This window comes from Peromyscus eremicus, chromosome 8a, assembly GCF_949786415.1.
Source record: "Peromyscus eremicus chromosome 8a, PerEre_H2_v1, whole genome shotgun sequence".
Taxonomy (NCBI): domain Eukaryota; kingdom Metazoa; phylum Chordata; class Mammalia; order Rodentia; family Cricetidae; genus Peromyscus; species Peromyscus eremicus.
Genome location: NC_081423.1, coordinates 11,857,771 through 11,880,952, shown reverse-complemented (window position 1 = coordinate 11,880,952; position 23,182 = coordinate 11,857,771). Strand labels below are relative to the sequence as shown.

Below are 23,182 nucleotides of genomic sequence, written 5' to 3'. Positions count from 1 at the left end.
TCTGTAGACCAGGCTGGCCTCGAACTCAAGAGATCCGCCTGAGTTTTCAGTGAAAATCGAAAACCTAGTTCCAGGCCATCCTATTGAGCAAGGGATGGGTATTTGTGAAGTGCCATTTGCTCCGCCCATGACCTTGGACTATAGGGCCCCGTTGTATGCGACTTCTTAAAAAGAGGGGTCGTGTGTCGTCCGTCCCCCCCCCCCCCCGCCCTTTTTTCCCCCCTTAATCCTGGTGTGACTGGACAGCCTGTTAATTAACCCCGGGTCCTTTGGAACATCGGTGCTCTTCACTGCTGAGCCTTCTCTCTCCTCTCAAGCAAATACCACTACATATTTGTTCTATTTCAACTCAAATTTAGCCACAAGTAAAGTCTATAGACCCAACTACTGCATTTCTCATTTTTTATTCGACAGAAAAGTTGCTTTTGCTGTACAGATTTTAAAAAACCAAAATGCCTTAAGAAACATGAAAGTTGGGGGGAGGGGTGTCACAACCTCATGAAAGGGGGTGCAGCAACTCCTTCAAATCAACTTCCTCACCAAGTTCCAAAACAATCAGTCACCCCCACCCCCCAGGAACTTGAGGGGGAACAGCTCCCTGGATCATTACAACTCCAGGCCTAGATGTCCTGAATTGTGCCCCTCCCTCCCCAAACTCTCCCTCCCACTCCAACCCCGAAAAACACATGAACCAGGAAAAACTCACAGAGATCAACATTTCACAGGAAAAAAAAAAGGGGGGGGGGACACCCTCCCCTCAAGATGCTGCCAAGGTTCAAGGGAAGGCAGACAAAGACTCCTTCCATGATTCTTCTGGGGAAAATGAGGAATACTCATGTCTCCAGAGCATGAGGTGCGGTGGAATCCAGATTATGGAGACCTGCAATAGAGAAGACTGGTCAGTGCATTACTCCACAAATATCCCTAACATTCACAAGGACCAGGCTTTTAAGAAGACACACCTGGAGGAGCGGTGGCGATTAGGTCGGGGACTGGGTGTCTCCTTCCTGCGCTTATGCCCAGGAGAACGGCTGTCCCCACGTTGGCCTCTCCAGGAAACCCGCTCACTGCTACAAGACAATAGAAATTAGGCACCAGAACAGTACTAGTAAGACTTTTTTCCTACAAATTAATGGTGGCTACGTGAGCTAAGTTGATACACCTGATAGGTGCCCTACCTCTGTTGATCCCTTGGTGAAGGCTGGGGCGAGGGCTGGTGACGCTCCACAGGTGAGTAACTGAGGGATCGGGAATCCCGAAGGGAGTCTATTGGCTTTCGAGGGCTGCGTGACCTAGGGAGCAGAGTAGGCCTCTATAGCACCACATCCTCACAAACCCACCAGCCAAGCAAGCATTCAGGACCACCCACCCAGGTCCTGACCACCAAACCTCACACCACACAGGGCCAGCCTCAGACCCACCTTTGTCCGCACTCACCCATCCGCCCGCACACCATCCACCGAGTGCCCCCAGTGGACGGGGCACAGGGTGCAGCGGGGGATGCAAAGATAAAAGAGTCCCTGCCCTTGGAGTTTTGTTTGGTAGTGGAGGTCAACAATGAAGGCACACATGCCCCCTACATAGGAAACAGGCCAGCAGGGATGGATGTGCATGGGCCTGGGGATCCCGAGCAAACATGGGGACCTGGGCAGGGGAAGGAAATGGCAGGGCAGTCTTCTCGGAGGTGCTGTTTGAGTGCAGTCTTGCAGAACGAGTTCACCAGGCAGACAAGGAAATCCCAGGCAGAAGGAACAGCATGTCCAAAGGCATGGGGCTCTCCTTAAGACTGCAAGGCGCTGGGTATGGCCGGAGCACAGGGCATGTGTGGGGGCGGGCAGGAGGAGCACAGGGCGGGCAAGGGCAGCTGGTGAAGAGCCTCACACGCCATTCCCGCAGAGGTGGCACTTTATCCTGCAGGCCACAGGGCGTCCCGGAAGGATTTGTGGAGTGAAGGGAAGTAACCAGATGTGCGTTTTAGAAAGATCCCTCTGGCTACGTGTGGAAGAGAATGGCGTGGAGGCAGGGAGACAGGGAGGAGGCTGTGGACAGAGTCGGGAGAAGATGACGGTGGCCAGACCAGAGCCCTGCAGCAGCAATGGGGAGACTTAGAGCTAGAATCTCTGAGACCAGGCTGCTTGTCAGGGGAGGGGAGAGGGAGGAAGAATCCTAGACTTCCCAGTTCTGGCCTGGGCCCTCAGTTGGATAGTGCAGCCCTTGACCAGAACACAACAACACTGTGGGAGGATGGGAGGAGCGTCGGACTCCTTCCGTACAACCAGACACAGACGTCCACACGAGGCACCCCAGCAGGAACCTCACCCAGGGTCCCTTTTCTGGAGAACTCACGCCCAACCCCCTCTCCACAATAGGCAAGGAAGCACTCACCTCCTCTCGCCAGGGGGTGGCTTCTTGGGGCTTGCAGGTTTGGGTAAGGCCTGAGGGCCAGGCTTAGCAGGGGAGGGGGAGGAGGAGGAAGATGAAGAGGAGGAGGAGGAGGAAGAAGAGGAAGAGGAAGAGGAGGAAGAAGAGGAGGAAGAGGAAGAAGAGGAAGAGGAGGAGGAGGAGGAGCTGGAACTGGAGCTGCTAGAGCGCCTCTTCCGTTTGGCTGGGGTTGGCTCCTGAGGGCGTCCTTCTCGAACAGCCTCCTTTGGGGCTGGGGCAGGGCTGGGGACCCTGTGAGGAAAGAAAGGTGTCACAAGGAGACAAGATGCCCCAGCCCCAACCCTACCTTCCTTGGCCTGGAGGAACGGCAGTGGGGGAGGGGTGTCTGAGAAAGGCCCTGGGAACACATGAAGGCAGGCCAGTAAGCACTTCTCTGGAGCAGTGGCACAGAGCTGACCAAACCTCTGCTAACACAAGCAACAGGCTGGGGCCCGAAGCACAAGGGATCAAGGTTAAACCTCAAGAATGTCCCTGAAGAAGGAATAAGGCCCCTGGACTCAGAAGCTGAAGCTGGGTGGTCTCCTTCCTTGGAGAGCCGCAGCTTGGGGAGGCCCCTGTGAGTGCAGGTTGGCTGGGGAGGGGCCGTCCTGCCTGGAGGCAGGGAGAGGGATGGGATGACCTCTGAAGATCCTTCCAGCCCAGGGAGTTCCTCTTGAGGTCTAACTGCCATCCCTCCTGCTGTAAAATTAAGTCCATTTCCTCTAGTTCTGTCCTCTGTAGAGATGGAAAACTTATCATTATCCTCTGGAGAATTAACCTTTGGAGACTTTTATCTGTCCCATTCCTCCCCACAAAGCCCCCACCCAGTGTTCTTTCTACTCCCAACTTGAAGGCCAAGGTCCCCCATACTTTCTCAAAAAGCCAAGTACTTGTGAGAAGATTTCTCCCTCCCAACTCCCCTACCCATTGTAAATACCTTCCCCCTAGATTCCTTAACTCCCTCACCTTTTCAGGGCCACCTCAGGTTGAGCAGGAAGGCTGGAGCCCTCAGAGTCGCTAGAACTGGAGCCAGAGGAAGAAGAGGAGGAGGAGGAGGAGGATGAAGATGATGATGAGCTAGAGGATGATGATGAAGAGGAAGAGCTCCGACGTTCCTTTGCTGGTTGCAGAGCAGCCAATGCAGAAGGCTGCTGGGCCCCAGTAGAGGCTGGCGGTTCCCCACCTTCAGCATGGGACACCCCAGGGGCAGGGCCAGAAAGCATGCCATTGTGGTCACTAGCAGAGGATGTGGACTTTACTATAGTCCCAGATGAAATGGACTGAGACCCTGCTACAGGAGTGGTCTGGGCAACTGAACGAGATTGGTCTGAAAAAGCAGATGGCACAGGGGACCGAGGCCTATCCTGTGCTGGAGGGAGAAGAGATTGTGAAGGAGCCTGGACCATTCTTGAAGCAGGAGAAGGAGCCCGCTCAGAGGTCATTCTAGACTGACTTGGGGCAGATGGTGGTGTTCTGGACCTAGCTCGGTCAAGCAATAAAGGTGAGGTTCTGCCACTGACACGCTCATAAGCAGAAAGGGGCACCCTGGGACTGGTGAGATTTGCACCAGACAATGCTGGGGCCATCCTGGCACTGGAGAGATTAGCGGGAGCCAAAGCTGCAGGGGTTCTAGAGCCAGCAATATTCACAGGAGCTGTGCCATGTGCAGATCGAGGACCCACCAGGTTTGCGGGAGTAGGAGCCTGGGGTGTTCTGGAACTGGAGGGATAATTTGCAGCAGTTGCGGGTGTCCCAGAGCCTGTGAGACTCAAAGCTGCCAACGCAGCTGGTGTTCTAGCTCCTGCTAGGTTCACAGCTGTGGCTGCAGGGGCTCGAGGATCAGCAAGGTTAACAGCTGAAGGAGCCACTGCTGTTCTAGGGCTGGCTAAGTTCATGGCTGCTGCTGCAGATGGTGTTCTTGAGTCAGCAAGGTTCACTGATGTTGGAATAGCAGATGTCCTGGCACTGGCAAGGTTCATGGCTGCTGCAGATGCTGCTGGAATCCTGCTGGCAAGGTTGGCAGCTGGGGCTGTTCTGAGGCTCATTAGAGGTACAGGAGCTGGAACCTGGGACATTCTTGCTGCGAGGCCAGCAGCAGACATAGATGGAGGTGGCCGGGCAGTGCCAAGACTGATGGCTGTCAGAGCAAGTGCAATTCGAGACTGAGCATGGTTTTCTGGAACAGATGTTCTTGGGTGATCAGGAATTCGGGGACCTGGACCATCCATCATTGAGCCACCAGTTTGCTGTAGGACAGACATGGGTGTTCTAGCGCTGCCAAGGGGTTCAAGCATTCCAGGTGATCTACATCGGTCAAGAGGAGTTGGTGACATGCTAGGACGACTGAAGCAGCTCATTCTAGAGCTACTGAGTGCTACAGGAGGTGTACGAGATCCAGAATGATTCCTTGTTGCTGGAGGAGTGGCAGAACGCGACCGATCAGAACTACTTCCAGATGCAGACCGCCTACGGATGGCTGGAGGAGATCTTGTTAGAGACCGCTTGCCTCGAGTTGCTCTAGGAGTACGAGACCTAGAACGGCGACGGATAGCAAGTGGTGAGCGACTTCGCGAGCGCTTGCGTGGCAACAGTGGTGTCCGGGACCTAGAGCGTCTCCGAATAGCTGGAGGAGTTCGGGACCTGGAGCGGCGGCGTGTCACTGGAGAGGTTCGAGATCGGGAACGCCTCCGGGTAACTGGAGATGTACGAGATCGAGATCTTCTCCGAGTGACTGGGGATGTCCTGGATCTTGATCTTCTTCGAGTAATTGGTGAAGTTCTGCTTCGAGATCGCCTCCTGGTTACTGGTGGAGTCCTAGATCTGGACCTTCTTCGAGTCACTGGAGGAGTCCTAGAACGAGAGCGACGGCGTGTTGTTGGTGTTCTGGACCTTGAACGACGTCGAGTTACTGGTGGTGTTCTGGACCTGGATCGCCTTCGACTCACTGGGGATGCTCTTGATCGAGATCTGCGCCTATTCACTGACCTTGACCTTCTCCTACTCACAGGTGAGGTCCGAGATCTGGACCTGCGTCGGCTGATAAGGGGTGTTCTGGACCTTGATCGCCTATGAGTAGCTGGTGAGGCTCGAGATCTAGAGCGCTTCCATGGAGCTGGTGATGTTCGTGATCGAGATCGCTTCCGACTGGTCAAGGGTGTACGAGACCGGCCTCTTCTGCGTCGAGATGATGTTCGGGAACTCTCCTGTCTGGTAGGCGATCTTGAATGGTAACCAGAGCCACCCCTCCGTCTTCGAGTGACCCGAGACCTAGACCGGCTCCTCTGTCTTCTTCGTGATGTTGACTGTGATGATCCAGACCTATCTCGTCGTCGGGTTGTTCTGGTTTTCTCTCTACGTGAGCGGGATCGGGATCTTTGGAGTCCACGAGGTTTTGGTGAAGGAGATCGGCCTCTCCTTGAAGTTGTCTTGGTACGGGGTGATGAAGCTGAGCGCCGCCTCCGTGAAGACCTTGACTTTTCAGTTGGCTCTGGTGAAGATACTGAAGGACTTCTTCGACGTCTTGGTGGAGTTCTGGAGCGAGTTTCTGGTGAGGAGGAGGCAGAGCGGCTTCTACGAGAGACTCTAGCCTTCCTGGTTAGCTCAGGAGATGAACGAGAACTCCGCCGTCGAGGTGGTGTGCGAGACTTTGTCTTTGGCTCCATTGAGGACCTGGAGTCTCTTCGAGCGGTTCTGGATTTGGGTGGGTGTTCTGGAGAAGATTCAGAACTACTGCTTCCTTCAGGTGAAGGGCCCCTGTCTTTGCTCGACGAACCTGATCTACTACGTCTTGGCAGCACCCGAGGGGCAGGTATTTTGTGTTCAGGAGAAGAATCAGTACCGCTCTGAGCTCTCTGTAGCGCTCTTGGCTTATCTTTCATTTCAGGAGATGAGCCAGACCTACTGAGCCGGGGTGAGGGTCGAGACTTGCTGTCAACCTCTGGAGATGATCCAGAGCGACTCCTCTGTCTAAGAGGGGTTCGTGTCTTGGGCTTAGAATCTGGAGAAGAGTCCGATTCACTTCTTTCCTGAGGGGATGTGCTAGGTTTCCCATCAAGCTCTTGGGAAGACCCAGATCGACTTCTTTGCCCAGGAGAGGTTCTAGCCAGAGTTTTCTGTTCTACTGATGATTCTGACCCACTTCTTTCTCTCTGAGGGGTCACACTCTTGTTGTTGAGCTCCGGGGATGATGGAGAATGACTTCGTGCTCTTGGAGTCTGAGGCAACACTTTTGGTTCAGGGGAAGAGTCACATTCACTTCGTCCCCGGGATGGAGTCTGAGGTGTATCTTTGATCCCAGGAGATGACCCAGATAGGCTATGCCTAGAAGGAGTCCCAGACCCATCTCTAAGTCCTGGAGAAGACCCAGACCGGCTTCTCCTAGATGGGGTTCTGGGTAAACCATCTTTCAGTTCAGGAGAAGATGCAGAACTACTCCTTTCTCTTGAAGGTGTTCTGTGTACAGTCTCAAGTACAGGAGAAGACATACTCTGATTTGAAAATATTCCTACCTTTTCCACTACTTCTGGGGATAACTCAGAACTACTGCGCCTGGAGGACCTTGTTGACTGTTCTTTCATGTCCAGAGATGGATCCGTCTCCGTTTGATTAAGGAATGGCCCATTCAATTCTTCTTTAACTTCAGGAGAAAATCCAGCATTTACTTCTGAAATGGGGCCTGAGTTTCTAAACTCTAAAGATGACTCAAAGCTATTCTCCCCAGGGGGAGAATGAGATAGTTCTTTATGTTCTGGAGAAATTTGTGGCCCACTCCAACATGAAGTCACTGCAGGGATTTCTGCTGCTTTTGAAGAGAGCTGTGCCTGGCTTTGGTCAAGAGCAGACAATACAGCAGGCCTTTCTATTTCAGGAGATGATTCAATGTTACTTCCAGGTATTTCTTTATGTTCTGGAGATGAACTGGGTAGTACCTGGCTAAAAGTCTGCTCAGATTTTTCTACTTCCATTAATTCATCTTGGCATGAATTAGGTAATGAACTACTTTGGTCTCTTGTGCCTGGAGGTGACCCAGCTCCACTTCTTTCCTTTGATAGTACTCGAGGTGTATCTTTCAGTACTGTAGAGGATTCAGGCCTATCCTGTATAGGACTAAATTTGTCTCTTGATAAAGATGATGCAACAACATCCTCTTGAATTAAACCTTGTTTCTCTTTTAATTCAGAAGGCTCCAATCTGCTCTGTACCAAAAGAGATTTAGACTCTATTGAAGGAAATAGGTTAGAGTCAGGTTTAGTCTTACTCTGCTCAGGAGACATTGCCGATTTCACCTTTGGATCTGTTGATAATTCACTTTTATCTTGTTTTACTGGTGATCTGAGTGTCAGCTCAGTGACTGGAGATGAAGATCTGGACAGGCTACCCTTTGGAGATGTTTGAGATTTGTTCTGCAGTGATGGAGATTCCAAGTGAGTCTGCCTCACTTCTGGACTTGAAGTATTAGACCTGGGATCTGGCCAAGTTTGAGATTGTCCTTTCTGCTGCACAAATGAGGAGCCAAAACCACTCTCTCCTGGTAATGTACTAAGTGTTACACCTGGACAAAGAGAAAAGGTTCCAGAGCTTTCTGTTGGTGAATCCTTAGACTTCTCCTGGGGACAGGGTGACTTTGATGCAGAGAGATTTTGCTCTGGAGGAGTCTGGAGCATGCCTTTTGGGTATGGTGATGTAGACCCAGAGTGACTGTGTCTAAGCGGTGTTTCTAGTTCCATTTTAGCATCTGGTGAGGAGGATCTAGAACGGCTATGTCTTGGCAACAATCTAGAATCTACATCGCAGCAGGGAGATACTGATCTGCTTTGCCTCTGAGGTGTTCTAGATGTCACTCTAGTAGGACTTGGAGAAGAGGAGCCAGAACGGCTTCGTCTTGGTGATATTACCGTCTTTATTTTGGGTTGTGGAGACGACGACCTAGATGGGCTCTGTCTTGGAGGTGTGCTAGATTTCACTCGAGGAGAAGACCCAGAGCAGCTCTGTCTTGATGGGGTCCTCGATTTCACCTCACCATCAGGTGATGATTCAGAACGGCTCTGTCTTTGTGGTGTTGCAGAGTGTTCATCAACCTGTGTGTTTGCTACAGACCCTAATCTTGGTGGTGTTCCAGATTTTACTTTGGGCTGAGGAGATGGACTTGAATGACTGCGTCTTGGTGGAGTTTTTGACGTCTGTTTAGGTGGTGAAGAACCAGAACGGCTTCGCCTTGGTGGTGTCTGTGACTTTTGTTTAGGACACGGAGAAGAACCTGAAAGGCTTCGCCTCAATTTTGCTTTGGATCTTGGTGAAGAAAGAGACCTGCTCCGTCTTGAGGAAATATGAGATTTTTTCACTTCTGGGCTTGAGTTGGATCTGCTCCTCCTCTGAGATGCTCTAGATTTGTTCTTCCTCTCTGATGATGAGCCAGATCGTCCTCTTCTTTGTGGTGTTCTAGAGTGAGATCTTCCACGTCTAATTAGACTTCTGCTACGAGATCTTCGTCGTGCTGGTGTTCTAGACCGTGACCTGCCACCTCTCCTGGCTGGTGTTCTAGACCGTGACCTGCCACCTCTCCTGGCTGGTGTTCTAGACCGTGACCTCCCTCTCCTGGCTGGTGTTCTAGACCGTGACCTGCCACCTCTCCTGGCTGGTGTTCTAGACCGTGACCTGCCACTTCTCCTAGCTGGGGATCTACTTCGAGACCTCCTTCGAACTGGTGAGCGGGTCCTAGATCTGCGCCTAGCAGGTGTTCTTGATCGAGACCTGCCCCTGCGAGCTGGTGTTCTAGACCGAGACCTACGCCTGGCAGGTGTTCTGGATCGTGATCTACGCCTGGCAGGTGTTCTGGATCGTGATCTACCCCTTCTAACTGGTGTTCTAGAACGGGATCTGCCCCTAGTCGCTGGAGATCTAGAGTGTGACCTGCCTCGCCTTGCTGACCTAGACCTGCCTCTTCTCTGGGTATTTCTACTCCTGGACCACCCTGGCCTCTGAGGAGATCTAGACCGGCCACGCCTCTGGGGACTTCTAGATTTTCCCCACCTCTGTGCAGACCGTGACCTACGCCACTGAGGGGACCGGGACCTAGAATGACCTCTCTTGGTGGGGGTTCTAGATCGAGATCGTCCCCTCTTAGTGGCAGGACTACGGGATCTCCCTGTTCTATGAGATGGAGTATGAGAATGAGATTTATCCCGCTTTGCTCGGCCATGTGAACGATTCTTAGATGTGGGCGAAGAAGAAATCTCTCGGCGGCCCCCAGGAGCTGGTGTGGGTTTAAGACTTTCAGGAGAGGAGCTGGCATGCCGAGAAACTTTGGTAGGCTGGGGGGATGGTGGGCAGCTCTCTGAGGAAGATGACTGGGGAGGTTTCTCAGGAGACTTAGTTGGTGAACAGCCCCGGGTTGGGGAAGCCTCAGATGAGGGGTTAACTGGCTCCTGACTGGACGGGATTGCTGCAAGGGGTCGTGGGGAGTCGTCATGTTGCTCAACAAGGAGCGGAGTAGGGGCAGGTAATTCTGGCCCTGTGCTGCTCCTTTCCGGAGAGGGACTAGGTCGAACTGCAGATTTCTAAGAGTGAAAGAAAAAGTAAGGATAGTGATAAACACCAAAACTTCAATATCACCCAGAAGATTCCAAAACTTTCTAATACTTTCCTCTATACACCCTTTACAACAACTGACCCTTTCCCTACTCAAAGTCACACTCAATTAACAAGACATTATGTAATGCTTAGTGGAGAGACATCAAGATAGCCTTGTGGGCTTCAAACCACAGGACCCATGTGGTGGAAAGAGAAAACCCACTCCTCTGACCTTGTTCTCTGACCTGTACATGTAATGTACATCCACCTCACGCACATATACAAAATAAATGCGTTTTTTAAATTAAGAAAATAAAGCACTACTAGGGGGAAAATCTGACTATATAGACAATCTCTGACCTCAAGTAATAATTCAGAGAAAAGACAAATTGAAAACAATGCACTACCCATTACCAACAAATACCATCAGTATCCTGAGAATAGGGAAGTTTTTTCTTTACAAGGGAAGAAATCTGGCAGTGTGTGTGGGATACATATGAACACTACCACCACCACCCCAAAAAAAGGTATGATTCAATGGAAAGAGAAAGCAGTTTGGCTAACAATAAATAACTTTACTCAAGTATGAACTAAATTAAGTTATAACAGCATAAAAAGGGGCAAAGTTTTGAGAGTATGATTTGTCTTGGCATGGTGGTGCACGCCTTTAATCCCAACAATCAGGAGGCAGAGGCAGGTGGAGTTCGAGGCCAGCCTGAATGCATAGTGAGTGCAGGATAGCCAGGGCTACGTAAAGGGACCCTGTCTCTAAATATATAAGTAATTAAATAAATCACTGACCAATAAATAAGTAAATAAATAAATGAGATGGCACTTGCCATATAAACCTGGTTACCAGAGCTCAACCCCCAGAACCCATATATAGGTAGAAACAGACAACAGACTCCACAAGTTGTCCTCTGACTTCCAAACATGCATGATAACTCACACTTGCCTTCCCCTCATCATACACACACAAAAATTAATTCACCAAGGTCTAACAGGAAATAGGCCAAAACCATAAACACTTTAACTTGAAAATGGGTAAAATTTCTAAGATGAACCATCTTGTAACTTAAAAAAAGTTAGCTCTAAATGAGACAAAAAATGTGAGATATTAAGTTATACTAATTAGTGAAACCAGAAGAAGCAATCAGCCATGGGACTAGAATAGAGGGTATAAAACAGACTACCAAAAAGGCCACTCCTTAATGTTTTCAGACTGGTGGCACCAAATCAAAGGCTCAAAAAATTTAGTGAACCATGACAAGCACACAATAAAAAAAAGGAACACAATAAAAAAAAGGAACACAATTAAAAAAAGTAAACAGAGACACTGTAAATAGAAAAGTTAATTTCTTAAAAACCTTTTGTTCCACTGTACGGATATAAACAAACTACTAATATAAAACCTATTAATATCCACTGAAGTTTCATTGTGAAGACTTCACAATTTAGTGGGTCACAACTGTTAAATACTTGGAGTGTGTAAAAGGACTTGGAAAACTGAAAGAGGAATGTAGAAACAGAAACTCAAATTTCTCAGCAGCTGCTTATAAAATATCCATCATGCAGCACTGCTAAGCCTGCCCACTTTTCTGAGTTCTAACTCAGAGAACTCTTCCTTTCTTTCTCTTCTTCTGTATTTCCTTCGAATACTGTCCAAAACCTTCATGCTTGCTATTAGACTATTCCAGTCTGTTCCTTTGAAACCAACCCCCAACCCATTTACATTCTCTCACACACATATATACACACAAACTCTCACTGCCTTCTACAGCTCCCTGCCAACCTCCATAGCTAAACCTGACCATAACTCAAAAGGGCAAGATTTTCTCTTAATAAGATACCTTGCCGGGCGGTGGTGGTGCACGTCTCTAATCTCCAGCACTTGGGAGGCAGAGGCAGGCAGATCTCTGAGTTCGAGACCAGCCTGGTCTACAGAGTGAGAACCAGGACAGGCACCAAAACTACACAGAGAAACCCTGTCTCAAAAACAAAACAAAACAACAACAACAAAAAAAAGATACCTTACACTACTTTGTCATACTTGTCCCTTTAAGGCAGATTCCTGAGTAAAAACCCTGCAACCCAATAAACTAACTCAGAACGTACCTCCTTCTTATCTTTGTCTTCATACGGACTGCTAGACTGCTTTGTAGAAGCGTCTGGGCTACTAGGCTGCTGTATGTTGGTGGCACCTGGTTCACTAGAAGGTGCATCTCCCTCCCCTTGATGCCCTGAAGCAAGGGGAGGACTTTGCCCAGTCAAGGCTGTTGTATGACTTTTAGCAGCAGCACTTCGAGACCTGTGAGTTGATGGAGGGCAGGGGAGAGCAGGGAAATCAGCTCAAGGGAGAATAGAAAACCCCCTCCACCCCCAGCTTGCAATCCACTTTCTTATATATACAACCCTCTTTGAAAAAAAAAAGTCTTGGTCACATGACTCAAATCATTTTCAAAAACGCAAGTGTTAAGTCCTTTTTTGTTCCATCTCTCCCCAATATAATCCCAAATAATACCCCTCTACCCCTTTATTCACCACCCTCCAACATACCCAAACCTTCCACCCAGGCCCTTCCCTACCCACTTCATTCACAACTCACCTCTGAGCCCACCTTCCGGAAGCCTTCCCCGATTAAGGAAGCCAGGGTAAGGACTCCTTCCTCCCCAAGACACCACCAAACCAGCAAACCACCCCCGCCCTATTCTGGTAGTCCATATACATCATAACAAACAAAAATAAAATAAAAATAAAAAAAGACAAGGGGAAATGTATATATGTCTGTCCATCCTGTTGCTTTAGCCTGTCAGCTTCTAGAGGGCAGGGACCGTGTCTTCGGAATGGTCTGTGCAGCGCCTAGCACACCGTGGGCGCTCAATAAATATTAAATTGATTAACCCATCATTCCCTCTCCCTCCATTCCTCCTGGACTACCCCTTACCGACTACGAGAAGTATCAGAGGAAGAAGCAGAGTCAGCAGAAGTTGACCGATGGGCTCGGCGGCTCTTAGGTGCTGGTGTTGTACTTCGAGACCTGAAGAAGGACCACCACAAAGCACAAAGCTCAGGAGACTGTTATACCTATTCTGAATTCTCCAAACTTGTCTCTTTTTAAAAAATCTGCCAGCCGTGGTGGCCCCTGCCTTTAATCTCAGGACTTGGGAGGCAGAGGCAGGCCAATCTCTTCCAGTTGAGGCCAACCTAATGTACAGAGTGAGTTCCAAGACAGTCAGGGCCACAGAAAGACCCTGTCTCAAAAATATACAAAAAAAAAATTTAAAAAAACAAGGGCTGGAGAGGTGGCTCAGAGGTTAAGAGCACTGGCTGCTCTTCCAGAGGTCCTGAGTTCAATTCCCAGCAACCACATAGTGGCTTACACCCATCTGTAATGAGATCTGGTGCCCTCTTCTGGCCTGCAGACATACATGCAGGCAGAATACTATATACATAATAAATAAATCTTTGGGGAAAAAAAGAATATATTAAAAAAAAAAAAAACCAAAAACACATCACGTTCAATTTGAGTGTACATGTATGCAGAAGGAAGTCAGAAAACAATTTACAGGAGTTCATTCTCTCCTTCCATTATGTCGGTCCCAGAGATAAAACTTATCTCTTTAGGTTTGATGGAAAGGGCCTTTTACTTGTTGAGCCATACATAGCACTCAGTTTTAGGCTTTGGGTTTCCCCCTTACATACACATCTCTCAATCCTTAACTACCAGTGATTTCAATCCCTCCCCATAAGGGAGCATTTATGTATTTCTTCTAATACACTTACCGCTTCCTCTTCTTGTCCTTTGATTTACGTTTGCTCTTTGGAGTAGGAGACCTGGAAAATAAGGAAATGTTGTCTAAAAAGAATTTTTAAAATATTAATTAAATCTGAAGTGAAATGAAAATATAACTGGCCAAATTTTATTGGTAACGGGTAGGTAAAGGATTGAGCTCTACTAAAAACAGGGGGGGGGGGGGGACAACACCTCCTACAGGCTAAATATAGAATAAACAAAACCATCAAGCAGTAGCTTACCACTCCCATGTGCCATTATGTCTCCCCCAAGAACCAGTAAGTTCTTTCTTACCTGTGTTTCCGTTTCTTGGATTCAGATTCTGACCTGTTGGTTGGAGGGAAAAAAAAAAAAAAGAGAGAGAGAAAATCATTAAACCACAACTACTTTTTTTTTTAAAGCTCATCTTTTTTTTGTGTGTGTGTATACAATGTCCTCCCTGCATGTATGTCTGCAGACCAGAAGAGGGCACCAGATCTTATTACAGATGGTTGAGAGCCACCATGTGGTTGCTGGGAATTGAATTCAGGACCTCTGGAAGAGCAGTCAGTGCTCTTAACCTCTGAGCCATCTCTCCAGCCCCCCACAACTACTATTCAAGAGGTGCCTCCAATCACTACCAAGAACTTCCATCTTAACCAGGGGGTGGTGGTGCATGCCTTTAATTAACTCAGCAGAGGTAGGCAGATCTCTCTGAGCTAGATAGAGGCCAACCTGGTCCAGGACAGGCAAGGCTATATATTTGGAGTCTTTAAAAAACACTACTTTCCATCTCATACCTGTGTTTCTTCTTCTTTGAGCTCTTCTTCCTCTCTCGTCGAGGAGAACTGCTCTCGGACCTGCTAAAATGGGTTCAGAAGCAAGTCATTTTATTTAACTTTCTTTTTGGACTTCTAACCTGTAATTCTCAAAACTGCAGCATCAATGCCCCACACCTTATTTACTTCTATAGTCAATCGATAAACACAAAAACGGAAATCTGAAATGATGCTGGCTAGCTTTTTTGGCTGGGCGACAGATTGACCATTTCCCACTAAGCACACATTTCTTAGCTGAAACCTGAAAAAGCAATTCTGTCCCCTTCAACTGTCTTTGCAATTTGGATTCTCCACTACCTGAAAGCAAACTCAACTTCTAAAAGTCCCAACAACAGGTAAGATCCCTCTAGATACTGGAGCAACTTTCCAACTGACTTACCGTCCTCTATCTTTCTTCTTTTTCTTCTTCTTTTGCTTTGGAGTTGGTGATCGAGAACTGCTTGTCTCTCGGACAAGGCTGGGAAAAGGCAAAGAGATTCTAGGTGGCAGGACAAATTTCCTTAAAACATATTTCACCCTAATGAATATACTTGCAACGGTTCACTGATAACTGTTTCACCTTAGGACAACTGCTACATGCCAATTTGTGTGTGTGTGTGTGTGTGTGTGTGTGTGTGTGTGTGTGTGAGAAAACTTCTGAACTAAAACATATAAATTTGCTGGATGGTGGTGGCCCACATCTTTAATCCCAGCACTCAGGAGGCAGAGGCAGATCTCTGAGTTTGAGGCCAGCCTGGTCTACAGAGTGAGTTCCAGGACAGCCAAGGCTACACAGAGAAACCTTGTCTTGAAAAACAACTAAAACAAAAAGCTGTAATTTAAAAGTGGTTTCGTATCTAGTAAGTCCAGGGTTTTGTGAGTGAGTAAGTGAGTGAGTGAGAGAGAGAGAGAAAGAGAGAGAGAATTTTGAAGCAAGTCTCACTATATAGCCCTCCCTGGCTGTCCTGGACCTACCTATGTAGAGGAAATTAGCCTCAACTCAAGAGATGCTCCTGCCTCTACCTCCCAAGTGTTGAGATTAAAGGTGTCTGTCACATCTGGTTTCATTGAAATTGTTTGAGAAAGGGTCTAACTACGTAGCTCTGGCTGGCCTCGAAATCAGAGATCTGCCTGCATCTGCCTTGAGTGCTGGGATAAAATGTGTGCACCACCACACATAGCTTAATTATTTAAAAAAAATAAAATAAGGGGCTGGAGAGATGGCTCAGAGGTTAAGAGCACTGACTGCTCTTCCAGAGGTCCTAAGTTCAATTCCCAGCAACCACATGGTGGCTCACAACCATCTGTAATGAGATCTGGTGCCCTCTTCTGGCCTGCAGGCATACATGCAGACAGAACACTGTATACATAATACATAAATAAATATTTTTAAAAAAGTAAATAAGCCGGGCGGTGGTGTGGTGGCGCACGCCTTTAATCCCAGCACTCGGGAGGCAGAGGCAGGCGGATCTCTGTGAGTTCAAGGTCAGCCTGGTCTACAGAGCGAGATCCAGGAAAGGCGCAAAAAAAGCTACACAGAGAAACCCTGTCTCATAAAACCAAAAAACAAACAAACAAAAAAAAAGTAAATAAATAAAATAAAAACAGCCAGGCGGTGGTGGCGCACGCCTTTAATCCCAGCACTCGGGAAGTAGAGCCAGGCGGATCTTTGTGAGTTCAAGGCCAGCCTGGGCTACAGAGCGAGATCCAGGACAGGCACCAAAACTACACTGAGAAACCCTGTCTCGATAAAATAAATAAATAAATGAATGAATGAATGAATGAATGAATGAATGAATAAAATAAAAATAGGGGCTGGAGAGATGGGTCAGCAGTTAAGAACCCTGGCTGCTCTTCCAGTGCACCTGGGGTTCCACTCCAAGCACCAAGAAGACTCTCAACCACCTGTAACTCTAGCACCAGAAGATCTAATGCCCTCTTCTGGCCTCCAGGGGCACCAGGCACATGGTACAAAAACATAAATATAAGCAAAACCACCATGCACACAAAAATAAAAATTTGACCCAAAGACAACAAAATATAAAAACTTGGAAAGGGGGCTCAGAGGTTAAGAGCACTGACTGCTCTTCCAGAGGTCCTGAATTCAATTCCCAGCAACCACACGGTGGCTCACAACCATCCGTAATGAGATCTGGTGCCCTCTTCTAGCATGCAGGCAGAGCACTGTATACATAATAAATAAATAAATCTTTGGGGGGAGGGGGGACTTGGAAAGGCATAGTAGCACATGCCTTTAATCTCAACACTTGGGAGGCAGAGAAAGGCGGCCAGCCTGATCTACAGAGTGAGTTCCAGGACAGCCAAGAGCTACAAAGTAAGATCCTATCTCAGAAAAAAACAAAGCAAAAAAAAAAAAAAAAAAAAAAAAAAAAAAAAAAAAAAGCTTAGAAACACTAGTAATAATATAATAAAGTACTTTTAACAAGGAAGCAGATCTAGCTTCTCTCCTGATTACCTGTATGGTTTGGGAGGCTCAGGAGCTGCTTGTTTAGCTTCTCGAGCTCGTCTCTGGGGATCAAAAGAACTGCCATCCACATAGGAATCACTGATGCCAAAGGCAGCACGGAGTCGCTCATTCTTCTTCTCATTCAGTTCTGCCAACTGATGGGTCTCAGTTACCCTGAGTGGAAAAAAGGTCAAAATCTGAAGGATACAGGGAACAAAAGTGAGAGCCCTGATTCAGAACTTAATTATAAGGATGAGTCAAAACAGCTATGGACTAAGGAAAGTGAATGAAGGCAAAACAAAGTCCCAGGTAAAAAGAAAAGACAGCAGTAGGTATAATAGCATAGACTCCAAAGAACAACAAGAACACCACTCACATTGGCCTCTGCCCTGGGGTTTCTTCCTTGCCCCCAGGGTTCACATCCTTCTCCAGCAACATGAGTCGAAAGGTCGCCACTTTCTCCTGAATCTGCTGTTCTTCGTACCTGAAGGACAAATCCCTTCTACATTAGAGCTTGACAAGGGTTTTCCCAGTCCAAATTTATAATTGCTTCCTTCTCCAAAAGGGTCCTTTTTCCTTCTCCATGCACACAGTACTTGTCACTCAAAAAGTTCTTTTAAGTTTTCCTTATCTTTCCCCATACCCTCCTTCCTTCTCCACACTATGCTCTCTAGAACAGTGGATTTTAAACATGCTACAATTCAGGGGCCAAGAGAGGACAGTTTGCTTGCTGGCTGAGTTCCCAGTGCTCCCTTCCCAACTTCAACACAAATAGATCTTTTATTTTCTGGGACTTCAAAGAAAACATAATGTATAAAAGGATACCATTGCTCAAGTTTGAAAACCACTGCTCTAAACAGGTTTCTACCTGAATGTGCTCCTTTTCCAAAATTTCACTTCTCTGCCAAGCTCATAATATCCTCTATTCAAATACTCTTTCAATTCCGATCTTCTGCCTTTACCACCTTCCATGGCCGCAATCCTTACATCCACCTACCTTTCTCTTCCTTCCAATAACAACACCTGTCAGGTTACCTAGCTCTTCTGCCTAATGCTACTTTCCTGTACAGCACATTTTTGTTCCTTGATGGCCCCCTTCTCCTTCATAAATTCAGCTAAATAATTCAGACCCCCTTAGGCTGCTATTAATGCTCCAAACAGTTTCCTTGACATCCCACCATGCACTGACCAATTCTTCAAGCTCATTTTTCTTTCTTCCTTACAACTCCTTTTTAGGACGCTTTCAACCTGCTCTAGTTTCTTTCCACACATCCCACCTAACACCCAACTGAGCACTCACTCAGTGCTTGGCTTCTCCCCACCCATTCCCTCACCCCTGCTCTTCCATCATCTCCTCCAGCTCGAGGCATCGCAGCTCCACGCGCCGCTTGCGCTCGTGGTCCAGGATGTCAGGATTAGGACGCTTCACCAGGGCAGCCTCCAGGCGCCGCAGTTCCTCCTCTCCCTTGTAGTCAGGCCGCTCACCACGGCGGCCCCGCACCAGGGACAGGTTGCGCTGGACGTAGCCGTTGGTGCCGCTGCCCCGGGGCGTCGGCAGCCCGATCCCGTTGTACATGGCCCTGTGCCCAGGGGGGCACCACCGCTCCTGAAGGGGAGCGGGGAGACACCAGTCAGGCTCCTGGCCCCAGTCTAACTACTTACCACATCTCCCACATCCCTGGCTCTCTTAGCCTTTAGTTCAATGCTCAGTCTCACACTGAACCTCCATTAGCAAAATGATGCTTCCTCATTTCACTAGTCCACAAACAAAACCCTCCCTTTATCCTCCCCACACTTCAACCTTTCCACTAAATCACCATCTACTTTTAAACCTTTTCTCACAATGTACTTTCACCAAATTCTAAGCCATTCTTTGTACTTATATTTTCCTTTCTACACGATAAGCAAACAAGAATCCAGTTTGTCTCAAATCTCTTCACACTATCCCTTTATTCTTCTTTGGCCACAATACACACAAATGGTATCTTCACCAAACACTGAATGTAACTACTGGTAACTAAGTCCTCCAAATGGCACAATAAACACCACAGATCAGAAGCACCTTAAAGCCTATAGTCCATTTTCAAAGACTCCTCCAAGAGAATATTTAGGCTAACCTGAACAAACAAGAAATGGAATAAACAGTCCTAGGTATCTAAATAGGTAAACTGGCTAGTTAACATGAACCAAATGTCCTATGCAGTCTCACACCCAAACTACAGGCAAGCAAGAATATCAGAAACACAGAGGAACCATGGGTACATAAAGCTTATACTTAACATGGGGCAGGTGAGCCATCTCTGATTCCAAATATTCATAGCTCCTACCAACTACAATGATTTTATTATTTTAGTTTCCTTCCCAGTAAGGTTTACCACATCCCTTGCAGTTCCTCCAAGTCTGGCTAGCTCTTGTTAAATATTGCCTGTTTTTAACTTGATAGTCTAAACATACACCATCTTTCTCTGTTCTAACTGTCCCCATACTTTCTCTACAAGTATCTAGAAACCTTCAAACTCCATATCTTAATGTAAAACTGTTGACTTTCCCTATCAATCTCTGGTCTGGCACTTCATCTTTTTTTTCTCCTAGTCCTGCTTTACTCTTCAATTTAACCCTATGTTTTCCTGTCTGGTTCTACCTTTTCATCTTGTTCCAACCTCAACATGATTAAGAACCCCCAAGCTCCAGTTTTTTGGACTGTATTACTCATTCTCTAGGCCCTTCTCAAGATATATGCTTTATTTTTTTTTCTCCAACTCCAACACATTTTCTCCAAGACAGAGTCTCAAAGCATATGAAAGAAAACTAGCATATAAAAACACACAAGAACAGGAAAAGTGGAGGTTAGTAAAAGCAGATGGAAGAGATGAAGCTGTTTAAGAGACATTCAAGAAATTTCAGAACTAATGTATCAATTTCTAAACAAAACACCACCAAAGTATGAGAAAACAAAATATAGGCAAATGTTGAATGTAGACCAAACACCAAAATATACTTTTGCCCCATCCCACTCAAACCTAGCTTAAGCTTACCCTACTCAATCGAAACAGCTTTCAGAAAACTAAAAGCAAGTAAGAGACGTCTATCAGGGTCAAGATTGACAGATAAGGCTAAATCTATTAAAGGCAAATGTAAATTCAGGAAGAAATGGAAAAACCTTTTTAGAGTCAGGAAATCTGTAGTACCTTCCAACAATCACTCTTAAAAGTCTAAAATTACCAATCCTTCCTTCCTTCCTCTAAATCTAGGGCCTATATCGATTCCTCACCTTATTTGTGTCCTTTGCAAAAGGATTCTAACAATCTTCCAACCATTCACCCACACTTCCACCATTTCACACAAAAATCTGCCCACTCCCTCCCTACCTGATGAAAGCTAAGCAAAAGGTATTTAAAAAAAAATCATGATTTTGGAGAACTTTCAGGGAAGAGCTAAAAATAAAGGGGGGAGGGGAGAATATGTTACACCCAGTATCAAAGCAGTGCTCAAGACACTAAAAGGAAAACCACAACTACCAACTACCAAAACCAGACAGCACTTAAAACAGGAGCACAAAGTAGGCAAACTTCCCAAGGTTAACAGCAGAAAGAAAAAGCAAGTTGCCAAGAGAAAACAATTATCTGAATGCCAAACTACTAAAGAGGCAGAAACTAAGTGTTCAAGAAAAGAAACGGCAACCAAGAGAACTGCAATGGGTGGGGTCCAGAAAAGGACAGAGTAAAATACAGAACTCAATACTGAAACACTACTAACTGCGGAGGCACCGGGTAACACACACAGCTCCAATATCAACCCAGGAAGAGACCTAACCTAAGCCCACCCAAAGGAAGAAAAACCAATAGTCTCCTCTTGAATTTTTAATTCTGAGATATCTTAAAAGGACTGCAAGGGGGCTTGGAGAGATGGCTCCGTGGTTGGGAACTGGCTGTTCTTCTAGAGGACCTGAGTTCAATCCCCAGCACCCACGTGGCAGCTCACAACTTTAACTCCAAGGTCTGACAACCTCACACAGACATACACGCAGGTAGGTAAAACACCAATGCACATTAAAAAAAAAGAAAGAATGAATTTCATGCCAAGTAATGGCTGACACAAACCAGTCTGAGTCCAGAATGTTCTTCCCATCGAAAAGCTCCAAAGCCTCCCTAGCTTTAACATTTGAGGAGACATGTTTAAAAAGCAGGGTAGGAGAGGAACATGGTGGCGCACGCCATTAATTCTAGCGCTCGGTGGACAAGGGCAAGCAGATCTCTTTGCCTCCTACTATCTACATAGTGAGTTCCAGGGCTAGGCCGAGACCCTGTCTCATGATAAAAAAAACAAGTAGCAGGGTAGGAGGAAGCAGCACACGGCCTTCCTTTTTGTTTTCACTTTGACCATTTGGGGACCCCCGCCCCCGCCACCCCGCACACACTCCGGAGCTCGGCACGGATACTAACGACGGCCTGTCGGAGTTCAAGGCCTTCGGCACTCACCGCGCCGCCGGGCCTATTTTCGGCCTTGGGGGAGGGGGAGGGGGCCGCGCGGCGCCCGCGGTCGGAGGCCCCGGCCGGCCGGCCGTTTCTCAGGCCCGGGGCAGGGGCAGGGGCAGGGGGAGCCACGCCGGGGTCCACCGGGGAAAGATCGGCCGGCCCGGAGCCCGGGCGGGGAACGAGCCCCCCCCCCGACCGGCTGCCACCCCGTCCCCGCCACTCAAGACACGGGAAAGGGCGGGCGACGGCGGAAGGAGGGGCTCCTCAGACCCAGGTCTAGCAAGGGCGACCACCGGAGAGGGGCCTGGCGCGCGGCGGGCGCCTCGGGGGCGCGCGGGCCGGCCGAGAGCGGGCGGCGGCGCGCGCCGTTGCCGGGTGGGGGAGGGGCGGGGGAGTTGGAGGCCGCGCGCGCCGGGGACCGCGGAGAGTGGGGGGGGGGGCAGGGAGGACGGTAAGACGAGGCGTCCCGCGCCGGCGGAGGCGCCGGGCACGCAGGCGCGCGCGGGGCGGCCGGGGCCGTTCTCCGCACGCTCTGGCCTCGAGCCGAGGCCGCCGCCCCTCCCCCACCCGGCCAGCGCGCTCCCTTTCTCTCACCCGCCGCCGCCGGCCGCCGCCTCCGACGGGGAGAGGTCCTGCCGCAGCTGCTGCTCGAGTCTACGAACCCCTCGGGGCCTGAAGCCGCCGCCGCCGCCGCCGCCTCGCCGGTCCGCCTGCCTCAGCCGCCGCCGCCGCCGCCGCCGCCTCCTCCTCACCCGCTTCCTCAGGGGCCGCAGCGGGCTTCGACTGCGCCACTCGCACCCCGCCTGGACCGCGGTGCACGTCAGCACGACCGAGTGCGTCAGCACGCAATCACGAGAGCCGCGGGGCCCTCTGGGAGCCGTAGTGCGTTGTGCGCAGGCGTTGAAGCCACACGGAGGAGTATGGGTTTTTTTTTGTTTTTTGTTTTCTTTTTTTTTAATTTTTTTTTTTTTTAGGCGCTAGAGACGGTCGACTGCGAAGTCGAAAAACCCCGAGTCCCGTCGAGCACTGCGGGGAAAGCGGGGCACCATACCGAAGAGGCAACGTCTTCTGGAAGTCTTCTGTGGGAAGCGGGAGGGGTGTGGGGCCGCAACCCGCAACGCCGGGGAATAGCTCAGACTCACGCCTTCCGCGCAGAGAGTTCTGGGAGTTGTAGTTCAGTTGGAGAGAGAGACTCGTATAGCGCCTTCTCCGGGCAGCGCCGCCATTTTGTCTACCTGTGTTGTGCGGCGATGGCTCAGCAACTCTACCTCTTCCCTGCGACCGCGGGTTTCCTTAGCAAGTGTGAGGCCACACAGCACCTGGTCTTCCGCTCTCAGGAGGACATGCTTCAGAGTCAAGCCTCCTGGCTCCCTTGGACCCCCTTGAACCCGGCTCTGGCCCAGGTTCTGAAGCAAAAGCCAAGCTAGTCTCCTGTGGTGTCCATAGTTTTCACCTTCTTAGACGGAGATGAAATGGGGCGGGAAGGCCAACAAGAAATAGTTTCTCGTGCTTGGCGGTGGTGGCGCACGCCTTTAATCCCAGCTGTCAGGAGGCAGAGGCAGACTGATCTCTGAGTTCGAGGCCAGCCTGGGCTACAGAACGAGTTCCAGGACAGCCAGGCTACGTAGAGAAACCCTGTCTCAAAAAAAGAAAAAAAAAA

The 23,182-nt window shown here is 48.7% G+C and overlaps 1 protein-coding gene across 8 annotated transcripts; it reads right to left on the bottom strand.

Annotated features, from left to right (window-relative positions):
* Positions 1-385: 385 nt before the first annotated feature.
* Srrm2 (serine/arginine repetitive matrix 2) lies at positions 386-22,248 on the bottom strand. Of its 8 annotated transcripts, XM_059270141.1 has the most exons (16): positions 22,117-22,240; positions 18,382-18,653; positions 17,424-17,531; positions 17,057-17,221; positions 14,981-15,058; positions 14,563-14,625; positions 14,078-14,110; positions 13,774-13,824; positions 12,935-13,027; positions 12,106-12,298; positions 9,007-9,977; positions 3,388-8,934; positions 2,386-2,673; positions 1,179-1,292; positions 963-1,070; positions 386-880 (listed from the first exon to the last, which is right to left on the bottom strand). In XM_059270141.1, the coding sequence occupies exons 2-16, from the start codon at positions 18,621-18,623 to the stop codon at positions 871-873; spliced, it is 8,064 nt and encodes a 2,687-aa protein (XP_059126124.1). In that variant the 5' UTR covers positions 18,624-18,653; positions 22,117-22,240; the 3' UTR covers positions 386-870. The 8 variants fall into 8 exon arrangements, 7 of the variants coding, with proteins under 7 accessions (XP_059126124.1, XP_059126119.1, XP_059126121.1 ...); XM_059270136.1 differs by having other exon boundaries at positions 3,388-9,977; XM_059270138.1 differs by having other exon boundaries at positions 3,388-9,977; positions 14,563-14,622.
* Positions 22,249-23,182: the final 934 nt, after the last annotated feature.

What these genes read in the sequence shown, in the direction of transcription:
- Srrm2 (XM_059270136.1), bottom strand. Translation starts at nt 18,623, where the DNA reads ATGTACAACGGGATCGGGCTGCCGACGCCCCGGGGCAGCGGCACCAAC. An exon ending in GAGATGATGGAAGAGCAGGG is followed by an intron (nt 17,532 to 18,381) that starts GTGAGGGAATGG and finishes TTTGTCCTTCAG; the next exon opens with GTACGAAGAACAGCAGATTC. An exon ending in TCAAAGAAGAAGAAACACAG is followed by an intron (nt 14,111 to 14,562) that starts GTATGAGATGGA and finishes TCCAACCAACAG; the next exon opens with GTCAGAATCTGAATCCAAGA.